Source organism: Hippoglossus hippoglossus, chromosome 7, assembly GCF_009819705.1.
Source record: "Hippoglossus hippoglossus isolate fHipHip1 chromosome 7, fHipHip1.pri, whole genome shotgun sequence".
Taxonomy (NCBI): Eukaryota; Metazoa; Chordata; class Actinopteri; order Pleuronectiformes; family Pleuronectidae; genus Hippoglossus; species Hippoglossus hippoglossus.
In genome coordinates, this window is record NC_047157.1 from 7,225,950 (window position 1) to 7,247,828 (window position 21,879).

The 21,879-nt window shown below is 42.8% G+C and overlaps 1 protein-coding gene across 1 annotated transcript; it reads left to right on the forward strand.

The window, feature by feature from the left end:
• The first annotated feature begins 15,153 nt into the window (after positions 1–15,153).
• On the forward strand, positions 15,154–21,503 carry LOC117765306 (RING finger protein 223). The gene is made up of 2 exons (XM_034591764.1): positions 15,154–15,448; positions 20,117–21,503. Exon 2 carries the CDS (start codon positions 20,167–20,169, stop codon positions 20,890–20,892), a length of 726 nt encoding a protein of 241 aa, XP_034447655.1. The 5' UTR covers positions 15,154–15,448; positions 20,117–20,166; the 3' UTR covers positions 20,893–21,503.
• The last annotated feature ends 376 nt before the right edge of the window (positions 21,504–21,879 follow it).

Below are 21,879 nucleotides of genomic sequence, written 5' to 3' on the forward strand. Positions count from 1 at the left end.
GTTAGAATAGGTTTAGGTTAGGTTAAGGGTTAGGGTTACTCATTTAGTTTGGATGGTTAGGGTTAGGGGCTAGGGAATGCATTATGCCAATGAGTGTCCTCACTAATATAGCTGTAAAAACGTGTGTGTGTGAGTTCCAGGTAAGACTCATGTTGTGGGGACCTAAATCTGTTTCCACTGTTACATCATGGAGACTTGTTTTCCTTATGGGGACAAAAAGCAAGCAAGTCCATAAACAGGTTCAGGTTTAGGTTAAGGATTATTTAAGGTTAGGGTTAGGGTGTGTGTTTGTGTTTCTGCAATGACACACTTTACCAAGAGGGAGAAACAACATGAAGGTAACAATAAAAGCTACAAGTCGACAGTGAAGGTCAGTGGAGTGGAAAATGATAATCTCTCACCAAACAAAAACAAACACTGCTTGAAGTCAGTAAGGTCTTTGTCATGGAGCGATCACCTTAGAACTGTGATAAGCTCATGGAAACTAGAGTGGCCTGAGGTTTGTAACTTGTCTTCACTCATCTTCGTCTCTGAGGAAGCCGCGCACACCCTGAGATTTAGTTTAAGTTCATAAAAATAATAAAGATAACGGTAAAAGCATTTACTTCCCACTTCCTGGAATGATTCAGCATGACAGAGCACTAGAGTAATGGCTGCAGGCCCAAAGATTATTTGAGGATAACAGGAGTGTTTTGCCCTCAGGAGCTGTAAAGATACTGCACCACTGTAAAATCTTTCCATCACAGGCTTGTAAATCAATATATCTTGTGTTGACCTACTTTGTTTTGAAGCAATCGTGACGAACCTGATCACACTTGATGAAATGATGGCGTTTGGCCGTCCCGCTCCTGATTACCAGATCTTGGCCACAAGTAAACCATAGCAATACTGCATGGACGAATTTGTTTTGTGCTATTTGCGTGACATTCACCATTTACCACATGGGCCACTTTAGGTTTACATCCAGATTTCACCTTGTCTAGAGCATCGCATGTTTGCAAAAAAAAAAGGCTGACATTTGTTTCGGGATATTTAGGCCACAATTGCTAATTTACAAGTGGTCAACTTTAGGCTCAGCTCCGTTTTGTCCAGGCCACAAGAAGGCTTTTATTACCTGAAGTGGCCCACATCTGAATGCTATCTGGGTTGCAGCCTAACTAGACCAGATTGGGAGGGTGTGTCTGATAGAGGATTGTGGAGAGTGAGGCATGTCACATGATTAGAGCAGCGCAGCTTGAGTTGACTGCCTGACGTAGCTCGCAAGTGTGGCTCCATTTAATAAAGTCACAAAAAACTCCAAAATAATATAACCTACAAATGTCAGAATACAATTATATTGGTGCAAAACCCTCTCTGCTATTCATAACTCCAGGGGCACTTGGAGAGGGCACACCATCACCAACGCTAACACCCTATCTCACCATGTTAAAGTGAAGAAAAACCTCTGGATCCACCCATTTAGAACAGACCCGCTTCCAAATTGAATGGGTTCTTTCTTGTGTCATGTTCCAACCCTCCACCAAATGTCATGGAAATCAATTGAGTAGCCTCATTATACTTAGTCAAAGAATACACCTTTTAAACGTCCTTCCTTCTGTTTGTCCTACTGACACGCATGTACATCTGACCCATCACATTTATTGGGTTTCTCACAACTAAACTTAGAGAGGAAGCAGACAGGAAGTGTTTTATCCAGGAATGCATTCATCCATTCATCTATGTTTCGGACTGACTCACACCTTTTTTCCCTCTCATGTTGGAAAATCACATGTAAGACTGCTGCTGCTGAGGTGTAGAGAAGCAGGTGGTGTGGTGTTGACAGGTGGAGAAGCACCCTGAGGTGTCTGGTTTCCTCATCATGTTAGTGTTTTATGCATTATCACTGTGTCCTCCAGTATCTGAGCACTGAGTCCAGAGTGTGAGGTTACTCTATGTCACCTGTCCATGTGTAAATCTACACTTATATAAACAGTCAAATCTATAAGTGAAGACAAACGTGAACAATATCATTTACTGAAATGAGGAATTCCTGACACATACCACATCCTTCCCCCAAGTTTAGATAGATAGATGAAATTACTATATCATGGATATCCATCAAGTAGTGTTTGCATAATCTTGCTTACAAACAAGCGAACCAATAAACGGACAGTGGTGAAAACATAACCACCTCCTTACACTGTTGTGGGTTTTTGAAATAAATAAATAATAACAATTTAATATAAATATTAGAAAAACACATGTAACATGCTATGTTAATCAGGTGTCTGACGTGAAGGAAATATGAGATATCAGACACCTGACCTGAGCAATGACCAGTAAAAGCCTCCGCCCCTACGAGGGACTCCCTGGTACTTTTGTATCTTTGTGCTCACTGTGTACCTTTTTCTGTTCGTTCTGTGTCTTTTTCTGTTTGTTTTGTCATTTGGGTTCCTGACCTCTCGGGCCCACAGGCCCTGTGCCTGGATAGTCTGTTCTGTAATCCATCAACAATGTCTGATGTAACAGACAACATAGTGACGACTTTACTATTTCCGGACTCATCCTGGTAAATGTTAGCTTTAGGGCGTCATGGTGACCCAGTGGTCAAAGAACCATACCACATAACAGCCATGTCTTGGGTTTAAATCCAGCTGTGTACCTTTGCATCATGTCAGTCACCTCTTTCTTTACCCTCACATCACCATAGACTGTACTTTTGCAAATAAATGCGGGTTCACGTTCAGGACGTATGGAAGGCGCTGTCCACTGACCACTGACCTTCTGGGTGCTAGTTCGATCCCTGGCGGTCCTTGGGCAAGACACTGAGCTCTTAAATTGCCCCTGATGGTGAATGTAAATAATGTGTGGCATTGTGTTTAAATCACAGGATCATAAAGACTGAAAACTACATTTTTCATTTACAAATGCAAAAAAGCTCAAAAATGTCTAAAAGTATGAAATTTGCTCTCAGGTGAATTATTGTGAAAAATCCGAGCAGCACAAATAACATGAATTAAAGTGAAAGAGTAGTAGCACAAGTTTGACTGACTAAAAAATGTTGCTCCAGTTCTAGAAAACAATAAGATGGTTTGTTTTCATTCTTACAGGTTGGATACAGACCAAAGTTTAAAAAATGATATGTAATATGTAAAGTTAACCCTTATTAACTCTCCACTGCAGCCAGAAGTGATCATCATAAAGCTTCAACATCAGCTTGCTCACATGTTCATTATAACCGTATTATCATGCTGATGCTCGGCAGGTATGTTGATGATGTTTACCACGCTCACCATCATAGTTTGGCATGACTTGATTGTAACATTCTCTTTTCCTCCTGGTTGTGGTGCTAGCACGGAGGGGAAATCATCAAAGGATGATCAAAGTCACAAGGATTCATTGTCTGGGAACCGACAATGTCAAAGTTTTGTGGCAGTCCATCAAGTAGATGTTGGAATATTTCACAAGATAAGTGAAAACGTCGACCTACAGGTTGAACTAGATGAGAAGTTGTGGGTCGCTGGAGTCATTATAACTTATTGTCAGTCCATCATGATAATTGTAAAAGTTGTTGAGATTTGTCAATGATGACAAACCCACCAAATCATAGAGTCACACCACTCATGAGACTTAAACTCTACAACTGTGATTAATAAACATTAACATCAATATAATAGCTAATAGCATTTGTCCTGATCTGTTCAGATTATTGGTGTTCCATATAGATCGTGGTGGGATGTAACAAAGTATATTTATTTAGTGACTGTACTTTACGGGCAGGAAACATCAGACTCTCATGGATTCGTTATAGGCTGAGACTTAGCTATAATGATGTAGTAGAGCGTAGTAGGCTACACGCAGCAAATACAAATACTTTTAACACTTTAATGTATATTCATACATTATTTTATATTGATTGACCTATGCTCCAGTCATATACCACTTCTCTCTACCCCTGTTTCCATCTGCCTCTTCACAGGTGATTATCACATAAAGGCAAAAAATATGAATATTACAAAAAAAACATCTAATATTAGAGGAGGACGATAGAAAATAGGCCATTACTCTACTATAAACACAAGGCCGGTATCATCCAGCCAGTGTGCACACAGCCTACTGCCCTTCCTTACTAAATGCCACACATGTTTGTTTTACCTGGAAAAATGCACAGAGCACGGGTTCTGCCATTGGCGACTTGGTGACTCAGCGACAGACTCTGAAAATACAATCTTTGAACTCTGGTGTTTGAGTTGTCGGGTCAAGTAGAGAGATGGTCAACATTGTGTTATTTTATAGCCTTGCCTAGGCACAGACCTTACCTGCTCACGTGTGTCCATCAACACCCTCACCCAACCCTCCATCCTGTAATATATCTCACCATAGCTTATTACTCCTCAATGTGCCACCCATGTGTTTACCACCATTTGATGTGTTTATTATGAACCCAGTTCCATGGATTCCTGGCAAGGAAATTAAATGGCTCGTGATTGTATCCCTTCTCCTTCCTCAAATTGCTCACAGCCTCAAAGTCCCTCAATGACATTGCTGATATGATATGACTGTATTTGAGTTTGGGTTACTAAATAACCAAGTCAGTTAGGCAGCTTCTATCGCAGAAGCATGTTATTGATAATGGCCAAACCGCTTGGTCATAACCATAAAATAAAATGAGTAATAAAAAAAAAAAATAATAATGAAAAACATCCTTACTTTCGTCCCAATGAGCAGCAGCCTCTTTCTGCTGCACGCACATTTGTGTTTATTTCCTGGATTAAATATTGAATGAGCACAGACATAAGGAAAACATTCCTTTCTAACCAATCTCTCTGAGGAGTTTGTCTGCTGAGACCAAACATGACATCATGACATGTTGCCTGGTGCAGCGTGTGGCTGGGAAGGTTTTCATAATAAACTTGAATCACTAAAGAAAGTTCCTTTTCTGGACATGCAAAATATGTTTGGGTTTAGGTTACATCTTCATCACTTTTATACAATACAGTTTAGTATTTTAGAATTTATTACTGATAACTTGTTGACTATTTGCACAGCCTTTACCTCTTTAATTCTTAAGTGCTTTTCTTGCCCTGTATCTGTGTTTTCAGCATCTAGATGTCTAAACGACGTACCTACCTACACCTACCTATCTATGTACTAACCTACCTACAGTGCGTCCGGAAAGTATTCACAGCGCTTCACTTTTTCCACATTTTGTTATGTTACAGCCTTATTCCAAAATGGATTCAATTCATTTGTTTCCTCAAAATTCTACACACAATACCCCATAATGACAAAGTGAAAAAAGTTTGTTTAAAATTTTTGAAGATTTATTAAAAATAAAGAACGAAAATATAACATGTACATAAGTATTCACAGCCTTTGCTCAATACTTTGTTGAAGCACCTTTGGCAGCAATTACAGCCTCAAGTCTTTTTGAGTATGATGCTACAAGCTTGGCACACCTATTTTTGGGCAGTTTCTCCCATTCTTCTTTGCAGGACCTCTCAAGCTCCATCAGGTTGGATGGGGAGCGTCGGTGCACAGCCATTTTCAGATCTCTCCATGGAGATGTTCAATCGGGTTCAAGTCTGGGCTCTGGCTGGGCCACTCAAGGACATTCACAGAGTTGTGCCGAAGCCACTCCTTTGTTATCTTGGCTGTGTGCAGAGGGTTGTGAACCTTCGCCCCAGTCTGAGGTCCAGAGCGCTCTGGAGCAGGTTTTCATCAAGGATGTCTCTGTACATTGCTGCATTCATCTTTCCTTCGATCCTGACTAGTCTCCCAGTTCCCGCCGCTGAAAAACATCCCCACAGCATGATGCTGCCACCACCATGCTTCACTGTAGGGATGGTATTGGCCAGGTGATGAGCGGTGCCTGGTTTCCTCCAGACATGACGCTTGGCATTCAGGCCAAAGAGTTCAATCTTTGTTTCATCAGACCAGCGAATTTTGTTTCTCCTTCAGGTGCCTTTTGGCAAACTCCAGGCGGGCTGTCATGTGGCTTTTACTGAGGAGTAGCTTCCGTCTGGCCACTCTACCATACAGGCCTGATTGGTGGAGTGCTGCAGAGATGGTTGTCCTTCTGGAAGGTTCTCCTCTCTTCACAGTGCAACGCTGGAGCTCCGTCAGAGTGACCATCGGGTTCTTGGTCACCTCCCTGACTAAGGCCCTTCTCCCCCGATCGCTCAGTTTGGCCGGGTGGCCAGCTCTAGGAAGAGTCCTGGTGGTTCCAAACTTCTTCCATTTACGGATGATGGAGGCCACTGTGTTCATTGGGACCTTCAATAGTGCAGACATTTTTCTGTACCCTTCCCCAGATCTGTGCCTCGATACAATCCTGTCTCGGAGGTCTACAGACAATTCCTTGGACTTCATGGCTTGGTTTGTGCTCTGACATGCACTGTCAACTGTGGGACCTTATATAGACGGTGTGTGCCTTTCCAAATCCTGTCCAATCAACTGAATTTACCAGAGGTGGACTCCAATCAAGTTGTACAAACATCTCAAGGATGATCAGTGGATACAGGATGCACCTGAGCTCAATTTTGAGTGTCATGGCAAAGGCTGTGAATACTTATGTACATGTGATTTTTTCGTTTTTTATTTTTTATAAATTTGCAAAAATTAATTTTTTTTATCATTATGGGGTATATATGTAGAATTTTGAGGAAAAATGAATTTAATCCATTTTGGAATAAGGCTGTAACATAACAAAATGTGGAAAAAGTGAAGCGCTGTGAATACTTTCCGGATGCACTGTACCTACCTATCTATGTACCTACCTGCTTACCTACCTACCTACTTACCTACCTACCTACCTACCTACCTACCTACTTACCTACCTACTTACCTACCTACCTACCTACCTACGTACTTACCTACCTACCTACCTACCTACCTACCTACCTACCTACCTACCTACCTACCTACGTACTTACCTACCTACCTACCTACCTACCTACCTACCTACCTACCTACCTACCTACGTACTTACCTACCTACCTACCTACCTACCTACCTACCTACCTACCTACCTACGTACTTACCTACCTACCTACCTACCTACCTACCTACCTACCTACCTACCTACCTACGTACTTACCTACCTACCTACCTACCTACCTACCTACCTACCTACCTACCTACGTACTTACCTACCTACCTACCTACTTACCTACCTACCTACTGTCATGTTCTTTTTTCCTTAGGTAGAGATGGTAGAGTCGGTCTGGTTCAAAAAAGTATTTATTTAGAAGCAATGAACAGCTACTACATAGCTATGGGCACTCAACGTACAACCCGCAAGCCGCCTAATACCGCCAGGGAAGTCAAGAGTCGCCCCGAGCGGACGGTGGGTGCAATATTTATAATAATAGGTAGAACTTCAGCAGGAGGGGGAGTCACGTGGCTAGTGCACAGGCTGGTCCCAGCCTCAAGGCACTGGAATTCGCCAATGATGAGGAGCCGCTCCCAGTTTCGTCCCTCCTTTGACAGTAGCTGGGACAAATCTTCACATTCTGACAGTGTTTGGTTTGGTGTTTTAAAACAAGCCTTGAATCGGCTGACAGCTTGTGAGCTTTCAGTATGGCATGCGCATTTTCTAGACAAAACAACGCCTTTCCTATCTGTCCTTCAGACCCTAGTGGCCGCTGCTTGAATTCTTTCTAAGGGTATGTCACAGTTTTTTAAGAAAACAGTGCATTCATCTATGTGTGATTTTTGAAATAAAGCTAATGGAGTTTATGCTGTAATATAGTAAGTTAGGTATGAGAACAAGTTAAAGTACAGTGTATTGTCTGCCACAGATGTACAGTCTTCTCAAACAGGCATTATCAGACAGGTGCAAGACTGAACTGCGATGTGACGCACACACACACACACAACAATCAACTTCAAGATTAAAACCAGCCAGCAACGGCTACTATCAGTCACTATGTGAAGGCCACACATTTTCCCACCTATTCAGATTCAGCCCAAACTGCCCCTGCCCCCACCCCTGTCTAACATACTGCACTTGTTTAGTTCAGTTTCATTGCCATCTTCACAGACACATATTCAAAGAAGAACATAGATTTTAGTCTTAACAATATTCAAAGGAAAACATAGATTTTAGTCTTAACAAATCCCTCCTTTCACACCATTTCATGGTGTGAACAACTTACTGGGGATCATCCACGAACTCCCCAACCTCCATCACATCCAATGCAAACTCATCACTATCATCACCACCCAACAAAGCAACTGATAGGGTGGGGGAGGGGGCATGGTTTCCTTGGTCAGAGCCGTGGTGATGAGTCGGCTGAGCAAGGTCCTAAAGCAAGGGATGCAGCAGCAGCCACAGGTGACTAGGATAGCTGGAAAGATAGCTAGGGAGAGGAGGCAGGATGCAATTCGCCCTTTCCATTTGCCGAATGCAGTGTTCATCCAGCTATGTAGGGGGTTGTTAATTCCAGAGTCTGCGGCCATGTCCTGTGCCATGGTGCGTAAGGCGGAGAGGGCCCTGGTCACCGAGCCATCAGGGGCGGTATTGTTGGGATAAATGTACAACAAGAACTCCCTATCATAGTGCACACCCCACCCTTTTCTGCCAGTAGGAGGTCTAGGGCCATTCGGTTCTGTGTGACCATAAGGGACGTAGGGGCGAGCTGTTCGGATAGGCCTGTTATGGCGTCTCGAGTAAGGTTGGTGAGGCGTTGGAAATTGAAATGGACGTAGTTAATGCGATCCACGTTTTTGTTGGGAGTTACCCATATCCAGATAGACACAAATCCCGCTGCAACTTGATCCGCTAATTTATATTGGTCTGGAACACCCCGAGGAAACCCTATGGTGTCTATGTATGTGGGTGAGTCCCTCTTTAAGTCAAAATGCGTTGTTCTTCGTCGACGGGTGCTAGTGGGTGTTTCTGGGCGGGGAGAGAGGGTAGTCAGGGGCATGGCCAATTGAACAAGTGTGCAGGAAACCTTCCAGTTTGAAGGAAGGCGGTTCCTCAAGCGTTTTCCTCCACAGTACCAGAAGAGGTCACTGCGGGCCCACTCCAGCTGTGTGGCGTTGTGCCAGTTGGTAACATTGATGTTTCTAGAACACCAGGAGGACGGTATCGAACCCATCTCTCTGTGAGATGAGTTACCTTTTTTAGTCAGACACGTGTAATTTCCCTTTACTGGAGTAAATATAGGGGGCAGCGTGTTGTTTGGCGCCGGGGGAAAGAGATGACTGAGAGTAGAACAGTTGGTGGACCCATTTTAGCCATATGTTTTCATCAGTGTATCCAGTCTCTATTTCTACCACATCTTCAACGGTACTGGCGTCGTAATATTGTACCGCAGGGGAGCTGGGTGGGGATGGTAGTGGTGAGGTGGATTCAGGGGGAGAGCTCGTGGAGTCATCAGACAGGGAAGGGGAAGGCTGAGTTCTAGGGGAGGAGGAACGGACGTTTATCCTAACGATGCCCATTGGGTCAGCTCCTGTCATGTCTACTCCTAAAACAAAATAATAAGGACTTGTTGGTGCGGCTCTTTTAGTCAATTTGCTATAGTGGAGATGTTTAAGAGTCATTAAGAGACTATTGTTGGGGGAACCGGCAGGCGTGATCCTCCAGGTGAGGGTGATGTTTCTTTGGAGCTGTCCTAAGGGGTTTTGTGCATTGTATCTGTGGGTGTAACCTCTGGGGCCTGTGTTCCACAAAACGTGTTATCAAAGGTTTATCATTTTGCATTCATCTCTAAACCATTGTTTTTTATATATGATATCAGGAACCATATGAACATGTGATGTACAATGCCGAAAAGTAATTTTTCATTTCTAAGCATGTGATTGCTTCTAATATCAATGTGTGTGTGTCAGTGACATTTGGTGTGTCACTTTCATGTGTGTGTGGTGTGGGTGCGATACCATGTATCTCAGGCGTCGAATGAATCAGAGTTTCCACCGCTCTCTCCTGGCCCCCCCCTCATCAAATCTGCCTGAGCAGCTGCACCTCGTTCCTCCGGACACTCCCTCGCCCAATGTCCCCTCTTTCCACACCTGTAGCAGGTGTCTGCTGTTCTGTTCGTGGAGGAATACAGGGCGGAGGTGAACGGCTGGGGCTGAAGCCACTTCAGGTCTCTGAAGAGGGGCACAGTCGAGATCGTGGTCCACTCTGACACACTGAGGCACTGTAGGATACAAAGAAAACTTTTTCTGTGCAGATTTATCTGTTCGTTCACATTCATTGGCCATTTTATCACATTCATTCCCTTGGGTAGCACACTGCATTTGTAATGACAAAGAAACAGTTGCAGGTGTATGCTTTTTATGTAGATGCAATGAAGAGATGTGTGTGTGTGTGAAGAGTTGAACTGTGTGAGTGTGTGTGTGTGAACTATGTGTTGTGAGAACTATGTGTGTGGACTGAGGGAATATTAAAATCCCAGGAGATAAGACACAGACACATGCTGAAGGCCTCTTTGAGGTCTTGTTGGGGGAGATGAGCACAGTCTCAGATTTGTGGCTCTGATGTCATTTTGGCAGTTTAAACAAGCAGAAATAGTATGCATAAGCAGAGATAATATTTAGTGTGGTATAATGATAAAATGTTTCCATTACATTCCTCCCTTTTGATCATAAAATGATCACAACATCAGATACAAAATTTACTTGCAAAATGTCAGCACATATTATATCTAAGGGTGAAAATCTCAAGTAAAATTCTTAAGTAGTCTTTATCTTCCAATTCTAAAAACAAAGAAAATTAAATAAATAAAGAATTTCTGTGTGGAAATTGCTTCTTCACTCCAAATTCGATCTCTATTCAGTTAAGGATATATCATTTCACAGTACCAATTTTGCTTGGATATGTGTAACAGTGCAAGGAACCCTCTAATTTTGTGCACTATAAAAAATATTATGGTTGGCGGTCTCGATAGCAAATTTAGTTGGATTATATTGTCATAACTCTAAAACCATTTTAGGAAAAATTATATTATAACATAATCATGCAAGTTCACCTTTTCAAAGAGCAATGAACATTATTCAGTCTGACATTTGAATTTGAATTTTAAAATATCCTTGTTTGAATAAAACATAAAGAAAACAAATAAAACAAACGTCTAATAAAGACATAAAAAAACATAAAGAAAATAAATAAAACAAACATCTAATAAAACAATAAAAAACATAAAGAAAATAAACAACTCCAACTAAAATACCAGATAAGATGGACTCTCTAGTCCCATTAACGAAAATTGCTCTTGAATACATAAAAACATTTGACACAGGATATATGTTACCAGCTCAGTAAACTGCTTCTCTAATTGAATTGTTAAAATACAAAACATTCATATTGTACAATTACAAATTGTTGGGACAATTACTAACCGAACTTTTTACCTTCACAACCTTGGGATAAGAACAGTTTAATAATCTTATCAAATAGGAGCACTAAAATTGATTAAACAAAAGATGTGCTCAAACATAAAGTTAAACTGGGAATTAAATATCTGAATTCATTACAAAGTATTATATAGAATTTGTCACAAAAAAGTCAACAGTCCTGTCTTAATTATCTATGGAGTTAGAGCAACAGAAACACATTTATTAGAATTATAAGAATTCACTGCCTGATTACTAGAAATCACACTTGTAACCGAAATCATGGAAAGCAGTAGGGATTTGTCTCAGGTAGGAAAAAAACAAAACATTGATGGCCTCACCCACAGGGGTGAAGTCCTGCTATCTCCATCGTCATTTACATTATCTGCGTGTTTCTCTTTGCTCATATGGAACTCAGAGGTGCGTAGCTGAGTTTAAAGTAGAGTATACAAGCTTATATTTGGAAATAATCAAGACAAGACATACAGATAGACCCTCCTTTTGTGGTCAACGTATTACTTTAAGATTTTGAGGAGGAGTCGGCCAAATCAGTGGCTACTTCTCGTAAAGACCGAGAAGGTGGGTCAGTGGGTGCACAATGTGTGAGGTGGTGCCACATTGCTCCTGTTTTTTCCTTTTAATCGGATCGCATGTGAGGTACACTCTGTTACCTCCCAAGGTCCTGTCCACCTAGGGTCAGGCCACTTTCTCTTGTGAACTTTGACCCTTACCCAATCACCCGGTCTTACTGGAACAGGAGTCTCCGTGGGGGTCTTGTCAGAACATCCAGCAGCCGCCTAGACCTTTGCAGACAAAACTTCAGTAAGATTAGTTAAAGCTTTCATGTAGTCAGTCAATTTCTCCTGACATACATCCAACCCGGGTCCATAACCAGTGTCTCGAGGAGGCCCTGGCATGGGCCGTCCTGTGAGAAGCTCATGTGGGGATAGATGGGTGACACCATTGAATGAACTTCTTATTGACATGAGCGCCAAGGGCAGTGCTTCAACCCACGACGAGTGAGGTGTTGTGATATGCTAGTGCTGTGACATGTTGCTGTAATGTGTGTGTATCTGTGTGGGTCGGGGTTGGTCGTGTTGGTATGTCAGGGGTGTGTATCTCTAACTGTAAAAAGTTCCCGTCGTCATTTGTCTCTTAGTGGAAAAAATAAAAAATTAAAATTAAAAAATTAAAAATAAAAACACAAGCCAATCCAATGCTGTCAAACCAGTTGTAACCCGAGCTGTAATGTCCCTTGGTCTCCCCCAGGTGGCAGGCGTACACCGCTAGTTGTACGTTCTTTTATCCTTCACCAGATGGCGACCTCGCTCTATTTTTCTTATTTCGTTATTTATTCTGTCTCTGTCAGCCGGGTGACCTTCCTCTTGTTATCTCCTCCTAATTTGGTTCTCACTCGTTTTCCACACACACACTTTCATTCACATTTGTATCAAACTTAGTGCTGTGTCACCATAGTTCCTTTACATGAAGTTCATATTAGGACTACTCGGATCAGTTCCATTACCCACACATATTAGTTACCTTAAGTTCTTTAATCAATCTCCAAATCGCTATTGTTTAGTATTTAATAAATACCCACACATTCAGACCTCTTAAATCTTATATTTTTTATGTTGTCAGTTTTTTGGTCTCTGTCAGTCTTTTTATTCTAGTCAGTTACTTCATCTGTCAGTCCTCGTAACACGTTATGGTCCCGGCATCTTTTAATTTGTGCCCGATTCAAGCAACGGTGTGTCTGGCTAGTTAAGCTCCTCACTCGTCAGTGCCGGTAGCCCCTTCCTCCAGTTCACACCCTAATCCCAGATTAGGTTGCACGGATGCAATCTATTGCTTGAATCGTCTGTCTTTTCTCCAATCTGAATTAGTTTTAAGGGTTCGTGCGTCACAGGGTGTGGCGCCTGTCCCGCGCAGGTCCTAGACCTCGCTTTGATCTTGTTTCTTCTGAGCCAAGACAGGGTCCCGGACCCCACACAAGGTCCCTGACCTTTCACAGGGTCCCAGACCTCTGTTTATTTTACATAGCCCCTCATTGCTTCCATAAAACACAGAACGGTATAGTTTACCTCCTTTTCTCCTCTCCGCACACTCACAATCTATATCAATGCCTATATAACTAATGCAGAATTTGTTTTAACAGGTTTCTGCTTACCTTTTAGGTTGGCGCCTTGTGAGTATGTAGAGAATCGATCGGAGCGGCCTCGACTTTGGGTTCTGGCCTTTCTGGTCAAAAGTTCCCTACAGGATCACGTCGGGGTCACCATATTTGTCATGTTCTTTTTTCCTTAGGTAGAGATGGTAGAGCCGGTCTGGTTCAAAAAAGTATTTATTTAGAAGCAATGAACAGCTACTACATAGCTATGGGCACTCAACGTACAACCCGCAAGCCGCCTAATACCGCCAGGGAAGTCAAGAGTCGCCCCGAGCGGACGGTGGGTGCAATATTTATAATAATAGGTAGAACTTCAGCAGGAGGGGGAGTCACGTGGCTAGTGCACAGGCTGGTCCCAGCCTCAAGGCACTGGAATTCGCCAATGATGAGGAGCCGCTCCCAGTTTCGTCCCTCCTTTGACAGTAGCTGGGACAAATCTTCACATTCTGACAGTGTTTGGTTTGGTGTTTTAAAACAAGCCTTGAATCGGCTGACAGCTTGTGAGCTTTCAGTATGGCATGCGCATTTTCTAGACAAAACAACGCCTTTCCTATCTGTCCTTCAGACCCTAGTGGCCGCTGCTTGAATTCTTTCTAAGGGTATGTCACAGTTTTTTAAGAAAACAGTGCATTCATCTATGTGTGATTTTTGAAATAAAGCTAATGGAGTTTATGCTGTAATATAGTAAGTTAGGTATGAGAACAAGTTAAAGTACAGTGTATTGTCTGCCACAGATGTACAGTCTTCTCAAACAGGCATTATCAGACAGGTGCAAGACTGAACTGCGATGTGACGCACACACACACACAACAATCAACTTCAAGATTAAAACCAGCCAGCAACGGCTACTATCAGTCACTATGTGAAGGCCACACATTTTCCCACCTATTCAGATTCAGCCCAAACTGCCCCTGCCCCCACCCCTGTCTAACATACTGCACTTGTTTAGTTCAGTTTCATTGCCATCTTCACAGACACATATTCAAAGAAGAACATAGATTTTAGTCTTAACAATATTCAAAGGAAAACATAGATTTTAGTCTTAACACTACCTACCTACCTACCTACCTACCTACCATAAAGAGGTTATTCACATAGAAGGTTCCAGTGGGAATGTAGTCCTGTATCAACACCTGTTACCTTATCACTGACTACATGGAAATGAACCCTTACATGTATCATGTTGCTTAAGCACACTGGCTGATGAAATGACAATGACAATGTTGTAGTTTGTGTGTCCAGCACAGAGGTGTTAAACCTGTGTGTAAACAAGTTTATGTTTTCTCATTCTGGGGGCAGAAAAAAAAAAAGATGTGACATGAGCCGTCACCTGCAGGTTCTGTTATACTCCATGTGTTTGTTCATTGGGCTGGAGGTTCAGGGAGATTTGCATTAAGTGTGTGTTCTTTTGTGAGGAGACAGAAAGAGAGAAAGAGGTGAGAAGGAGAAGAAGATATCAACACACAGGGAGACAGGGGGGAGTGGTGGAGAGCAGGCAAGAATGTGTATTGCTCTCCCTCCCCCCCCTCCCCAACCGCCACCACCTCCTCCTCCTCCTTCTCCTCCTTCTCCCTGCCCGCCAGACACCACCTCAAGGCCGGGAAACTGTTTAAACTCATTTCCATAAAGTGCAAAAAAGGGGGGAGCTGACAGAGCAGGGCAGGTGATACCAAGCCAACAGACGCTAAAAGGAGGGAAGGAGGATCCAGAGCTGCCACTGACACAGCAGAGCTAATACTCTGAGCACACACCCACCTACACAAACACACACCTGTGGCTGCAGCACACTGTTCAGAGCAGTACAGAGGAGGACCTCAGCCTGACCACAGGAAGGATCTCACAAGACAAGTCCACTTTGACTTCAGAAAAAAAACGTGTGTTTTTTGTGAGAGCAGTGGGAGAGAGCTGAGCCCAGAGAGATAAAGAGAGGACACCCCCGACACTCAGCAGGTAAACTTAACCTTGATCCTTGTTGTTGTTAGAATACTGCAAATGTTATTTAATTAATTTAATCGTTCATTTTGTTTAAGACTGTGAATATAACCTCACTTTTTTGAAGTGAAAGTTCCCCTTAAACTAAAAAAACAGACTAATAAGAGACAACAGGATTTATCTGTAATGAATGAGGTTCTTTCTTTACTTTGTGTTTGAAAGTTAACTCAGCGTGAAAGAGCCGGTACATGTGACTACAACTGACCTTTTAATTTTAGCATTTTCTGCAGACTGTGAATACAACCGGACTTTTTAAAGTTTAACCTAAAATCCAGACTGATTTATCGCCGAGGAATGATGTATTTTCTTTACCTTGTGTGAGAGACTGCACTCAGTGAGAGAGAGAGCCTGTGCATATCACAGGTGGAACAGTTTTAAATTGTAAGTTGTTTTAATTTAATCGCCAACTAATGAGAAACATCATCCACTTTCTTTACATTGTGTGTGACACTGAACTCAATGTGAAAGTTGTGACGGCTGGATGAGGCTCATCATGAGTTGTCTGTCAGCTGCTCTGCAGTCATGTTTTCATCTGCAGTTTCTCTCTGTATTCACTCAGGACTCTGCCAGTGTCTACAGTTTCCTGCATTGTCTGCTGTATTTACACACACTATCTCTACACGTTCAGGTTCAGTTCAGTTTAACCGACTGTAACCCACCACCACGCCCCCGTTCCTCTCTCTCTCTCTCGAGCTGAGAACAGGAAGGGCAACATTGTGGATGACAGTTTGAGCCAAACATACAGGTGAAGATACACAGGGCTGAGCCCGACACACAAAAGGTTGCTGACAAAAGAAAAAGTGTAGTGTTTCATTTGGGGCTGGGGAGGAAAAAAAACTGAATCCAATTTGACAAGCAAACGAGGTCTCGTGACCAACAAACTGTGATCTGTATACTAATGGGTCAGTGGGACAGGTGAGCAAAAACCTGCTGATAGAGACGAGGGACCATAAAGATACACCACAAGCAAAGTAGCAAAGTAAGATAAGATCACACGTTTGAAGCTGCAGTTATTATGGGTTTATCCACGACTTAGTCTTAGTTAATATTTGAGTGTGATGTACACGCGACCTATACCCCCTCAGATTGGACCCCGAAGCCTTATTGATTTTATTTCCTACACATGGACTCTGGACAGTTTTCTTTTGAATATGTGAGCTTTACATTTCACGTTGAAAAGTCTCGTTGAAACAGTCAATCGAACTTTCACTCACTCCAAAGTGACTCTGTATTATTTTGACTGGCTAGTGATACAAAAACATAATGTTACAATCGCACAAGTTTGAAAAAGATAAGGCTGTAGCAGCATAATCTCAACTTTTCATTTGTAAAAGGAAGGATAAGTTGTATTCTCTCACTTTAAGTATGACCACATCCACATTATTACTCCGCAGTTTGAGAGCCGCTAAAAAAACGCTTCATTTGAGTATGAAAACTCAGGGAAAGCATGTTAGTCTGGATGGGCAGAAACTGAGCAGTTTGGAAACTGACTTAGACACCAACAACCGCTTTCTGATTGGTTCTTAAGTTCATGATGTAACCTTTGCTGATTCGTCAGGCTCCTGTCACCTGACCCCCTTCTGGAAGGAAAATAACATCATCAGCCTGGGCAAGCAGTGTAGAGCAACATAGATAATCAATTACGAGCGTGGCTGAACATGTTGTCTAACAGCTGTTGTGCAGCTAAACTCTGCATTTCACAAGGATACGACTGACTTCAAGTGTAGCTGCTATTGTTTGAGCATTCTGCGACACCAAGTCTACATGAGTGGTCATGTGATATATCAGGTGTGTTCGTATGGATGGGAATTAAATCTGATATGGAGCCAAAATGCTTGTGTGGACAGAGATTATTTTAGTTTGAAAACACAAAACATAGTAATATGGATGGAGCCTAAATCCAATCTGAAACTAGATTCTGTTTACACATCAACAAGTATCACTACAATTCCCCAAAACCTGTCATCTAGACTCTCATTTCCTTCATTTTCTGAAAACTAAGTAACATATTTTCACCAATTTATCAACTTGTTCTCAGTGCAGTCATCAATTGTGAATGTTAAACTTTTGCCAGAGGGTCAGATCACCGTGTAATAATCATATTCTTTTGCGTTTGTAAATGAGACCAGTAGGAGTTTAGACATCGAGCTGTTCAGTTTCTGGATACTTGGCTCCTGCACTACAGGCAAAACAGCCCGAGGCCTTTGAAAACCTTCTCCTCGTAAAGACCTTGTCTACATTTACTGATTAACCTAAGTATGGGTGTGATGAATGAGCACTCACCACACCTGATACTCCCTCCCCGGCTGAGGTTCACTCCTGTCTATTCATATACAAATGACTTGGTTTGAGCAAAACAATCGACCAACTGTCAAGTAAAGTGCGAAAGCAAAGCAGCGCAAGTTGAGATATCTGTCACAAGCTGTCTCCTCGGGCTCTATTCCAAAGTTATCACCTCTTCATTTTGCTTCTATTTGTTGACTCGGTTCTTAAAACTGTCCACAATCCAGCAGCCTCATTTGAGATCGAGAAGCAACTGCGCAAATATTTGAACATTTAATGGACTGCCTTGAATTGCACAGGTGTTTTGTTTGTATAGTGTTTGGTGAGGGGGAGTAAATAAAAACACAAAGTTTGTCACACGTCCTTGTCCGATATCAGTAGGGAGTCAGGATCTGTGGGTGGGGGCCTTTAAACTGATAAGATGAGTGTAATAATACACAAAATCTTTCCTCATCCCCCAAAAGCATGTTAGGATTCAGCGGAGACGAAGAGAGAGAGAGAGAGAGAGAGAGAGGGAGAGAGATGGAGGTGGAGGTGGAGGAATTTCAAGGGCAGATGGAGCGATTAAGGAGAGAACAAGCAGTGACTTTGTGTGGACGAGAGCACTGGGGGAGGACCGGCCCAGAGGGCACGGAGAGGAGAACACCTGTGCTCCAGCCATCCTTCATCCCTGACACACAGACGCAAACAGTCCTCTTCACATTAGTGCCCTTTAATAGCTGACCCACAACACCAGCACCAGGGTTATTACCATGTAATGTTCTCATCATCCTGAAACAATGAGACGAGCCTCAGCCTCAAAGCCCAGAGTCCTGCAGACTTATCATTTCCAAACCTCCACAGATCCACTGGGATCCAAAACCTGGTCTATGGTGATCCACTGGGATCCAAAACCTGTTTGTTAGCTTCTGGGACCCGAACAGGGAACCTTCTTGGTGTGAGGCCACTATACCATTATATGCAAATTGTCCAGTGAAAATGAAAAGACTGTGGTGAAAGTGGTGAATTCATGTAAACAGCACAATCAAGCTGTTGCATGTAAACTCCATAAACAGCATGGATCAAGATATTTATCAGTCTTAGGGCACAGACGCGGGTCAAAGTTCACCAAAGTGAAACTTTGTTTTGCCTGCGAATACAAAGGTTCACCACTGAAACATTTGCGAACGTGTGACCGGACCCTGAACCACAAAGTCTGTGTTACATTTCATGTGTTTTATTTTGCACTGTATTGATTTGACAGTCTGTCACATTTACATGGTATCAGGGGTCAATGTGATCGTTGTTAGCGGCTCCACGGATCAGCTGTGCTGTCGATTTCTGCCATTTAGTCACTGTTTAGCCTGCAGCTCTTTCACAGACTGTTCAGTCATCGTTCATATTGAAAAAAAGAACAAAAGGACATGTAATCGAGAAAAGGGTTAGGCAAAATAGCTGAAAATAGCAAGATAGAACTCTGGCCTGCACTTTTTTCTAGAGTAAATTGACCTGTTTGTTTAATCTTTGCTTACATTTTGCAGAATCTGTGTTGTCACTTCTTTCATTGATAGAGAGACATCTGAAAATAAACCAATTGAAGCCCAGGGAGCAGCAAATATGCTAAAACAGCCTCTTAAAAAAAAACAACATTGTATACACGTGAGGATCATTAAGTTTGCTCTCACAGACTCTGTGCCCAAGACTTGGCCCAGCAGAAAAACATAAACCGTCACCGTGCGGCACAGCGACTGGATAATTATTACTGGGCTCAGTGGGAGAATCAGATAATCCATTCTGCAGTGACTGTGACCCTCAGTGAAGGTGGGCTCTCTGGGTTCGAAGACATAATCATGACCGGGCCACTGAGTCACTTGTCAGGTATTACATCTCCAAATGGTCAGTGGAGGTAAATAACTTTCGTAATTTGAGTGGAATTAAGTTTCTCAACTATAGTTTGTCTGCTGTTCTTGTTCAGGGCTTGAGTCCCGTCAGTACAATTTGTCCAAAAAAGGAGCAATGCTGGGGGTAAACATTGCATTCTACGTTTTGTCATTCCTGTGCCAGCGTCTCATCTCACTGAGTTGGGGTTTGTTTTTTATTGCGGCCTTCGTAAACATAACTTTTTCATCACACCCACACAAATTACTCATTGACTGACTTTGTAATATAATGTGTGTTGTGTGGCGGTAGATCCAGCTCAAAGGTCAACATTCAGTTGGGCCCGATGAATTTACTGATTGACTGCAATCTTGTTACTTGTTGGGATTGTTGTTGTCTTTCTGCACTTGCTTGCACTTCTTTCCATGACGTCATGTGAAATATGAAAACTAAAGATCGATATTTTATTTTATTGTCTTCATCCAGACCGCATAGTCCACCGGAGACTAGACAGAGGAGAGGGAAGGCTGCTGAAAATGGACAACACTCCGCAGATCTGGCATGTGCCGGTCAACCCCCAGGACACGGGCAGAGAGCTCCAAAAGAGGGTGTCGGTCGTGAACCAGCCGGAGTGCTCCATCTGCTACAACACTTACGACAATGTCTTCAAGACACCCAAGCTGCTGGAGTGCACCCACACCTTCTGCCTGGAGTGTCTCTCCCGCCTCATGGCCGTGTCTCAGGCCGAGCCCGACAGCAACGGCGACGGCCACAGCGACAGCAAACTCTCTTGTCCCTTCTGTCGCCACCCCACCACACTCACAGAGGAGGGGCCCCCAGCCTTGGCCACCAGCCGCGAGGTCCTGTGCAAGCTTCCCAACCACCAGCAGCAGGAGCAGCCGGTGTGGCTGGAGGGGGCGAAGCTATGCTACAAAAGCTCAAGGCAGAGCACCAGCGTGGGCGCCCCCGAAAGTCCCACGGCCTTCTGCGTCTGCATTGACATTGGGGCCACAAAGACGGCCGGCGCCCCGGTCCAGACACAGCCCCGCAGCTATGGCCTGCTGGGCCGCCTGACAGACTGGAAGAGGGTGATGCTCTTCGTCTCGCTCATCGTGCTCCTCGTCGTGATTGTGCTGTGGCCTCTGCAGTGTGTGTTCACCACTGGAAACATGCGCTGTATACGAGAAAGCGTCCGTCCCACCGCCACTCCAACTACGTTTTTCTCCGACCTACCTACCAGACAACCTCGTCTGACAGAGTAACCCTCTGAACACTCGCTGGACTTCATTCGAACTGCATTATATTGTATATGAGACTTTTATTTAAAATATCTGACGTTTTGCTGCATAATTAGAATTTTGAAAAGTGCACTTGATGATTGCAACACACAACTGACAACACTGAACCACAGATGTTAAAGCCACAATGTATAGGCTTTTTAAATGTCGGACTTTAGTGACCCCCGGTGGCAGTTTAAAAAAAGACACCTGGACAGACACTGGGCCGACTCCGGACATTGTATCACACACTATCTGGATCATTGGAATTATTGTAAATATTAAAATCATAATCACATACACAAATCTACACAAAGCTGCTTTAACTGTACAAATATTGAATTGATCTTTCTCTATACATCACTCGTTCTACATGAGTAAACTGTTCATACAGGCTTGTAAAAGACAACACTCTCAAATCATCATGTTCTGTGAATCAAACAGACTAAACATTTGCACTATAACCAACACCTGTAGCTTGAAATCAGACAAAAGGACTTTTCGACTGTTTTTGTCATCATCCTTCAAGGATCACACAACAAAGAGCTCAGGTGGGTCGATCTTCACCATTTCACACAAGCCAAACTGGGATGTTTAAAATGCTGACGTTCATTCATAAAAAGTGAAATATGTGGTTGGCTGAAGGACGACATTTCGTTTTAGTAATTAACAAAAAAGTGTCTGTCGCAATAGAGAATAGATGTGATTCAATTGTGCCAACTGAAAAGTTTATACTGTACAAATGATTTGTGTGTTTCTGATGAAGATATCTTTGTTTACAGAACTATAATAAAACAAATGTGAGGTACCAACTCAGATCATGTTTATGCATGCAGCCTCAGTATTGATAATGACATCATTTGATTGTGAATTTAATCTACATGTGTTTTCTTAAAAACTACATTTTACGGCAGCATCACAAGGTGGTTTAATCAGTCTGAGAAAATATGTTCTGGGTTAGGTTGTAAAACA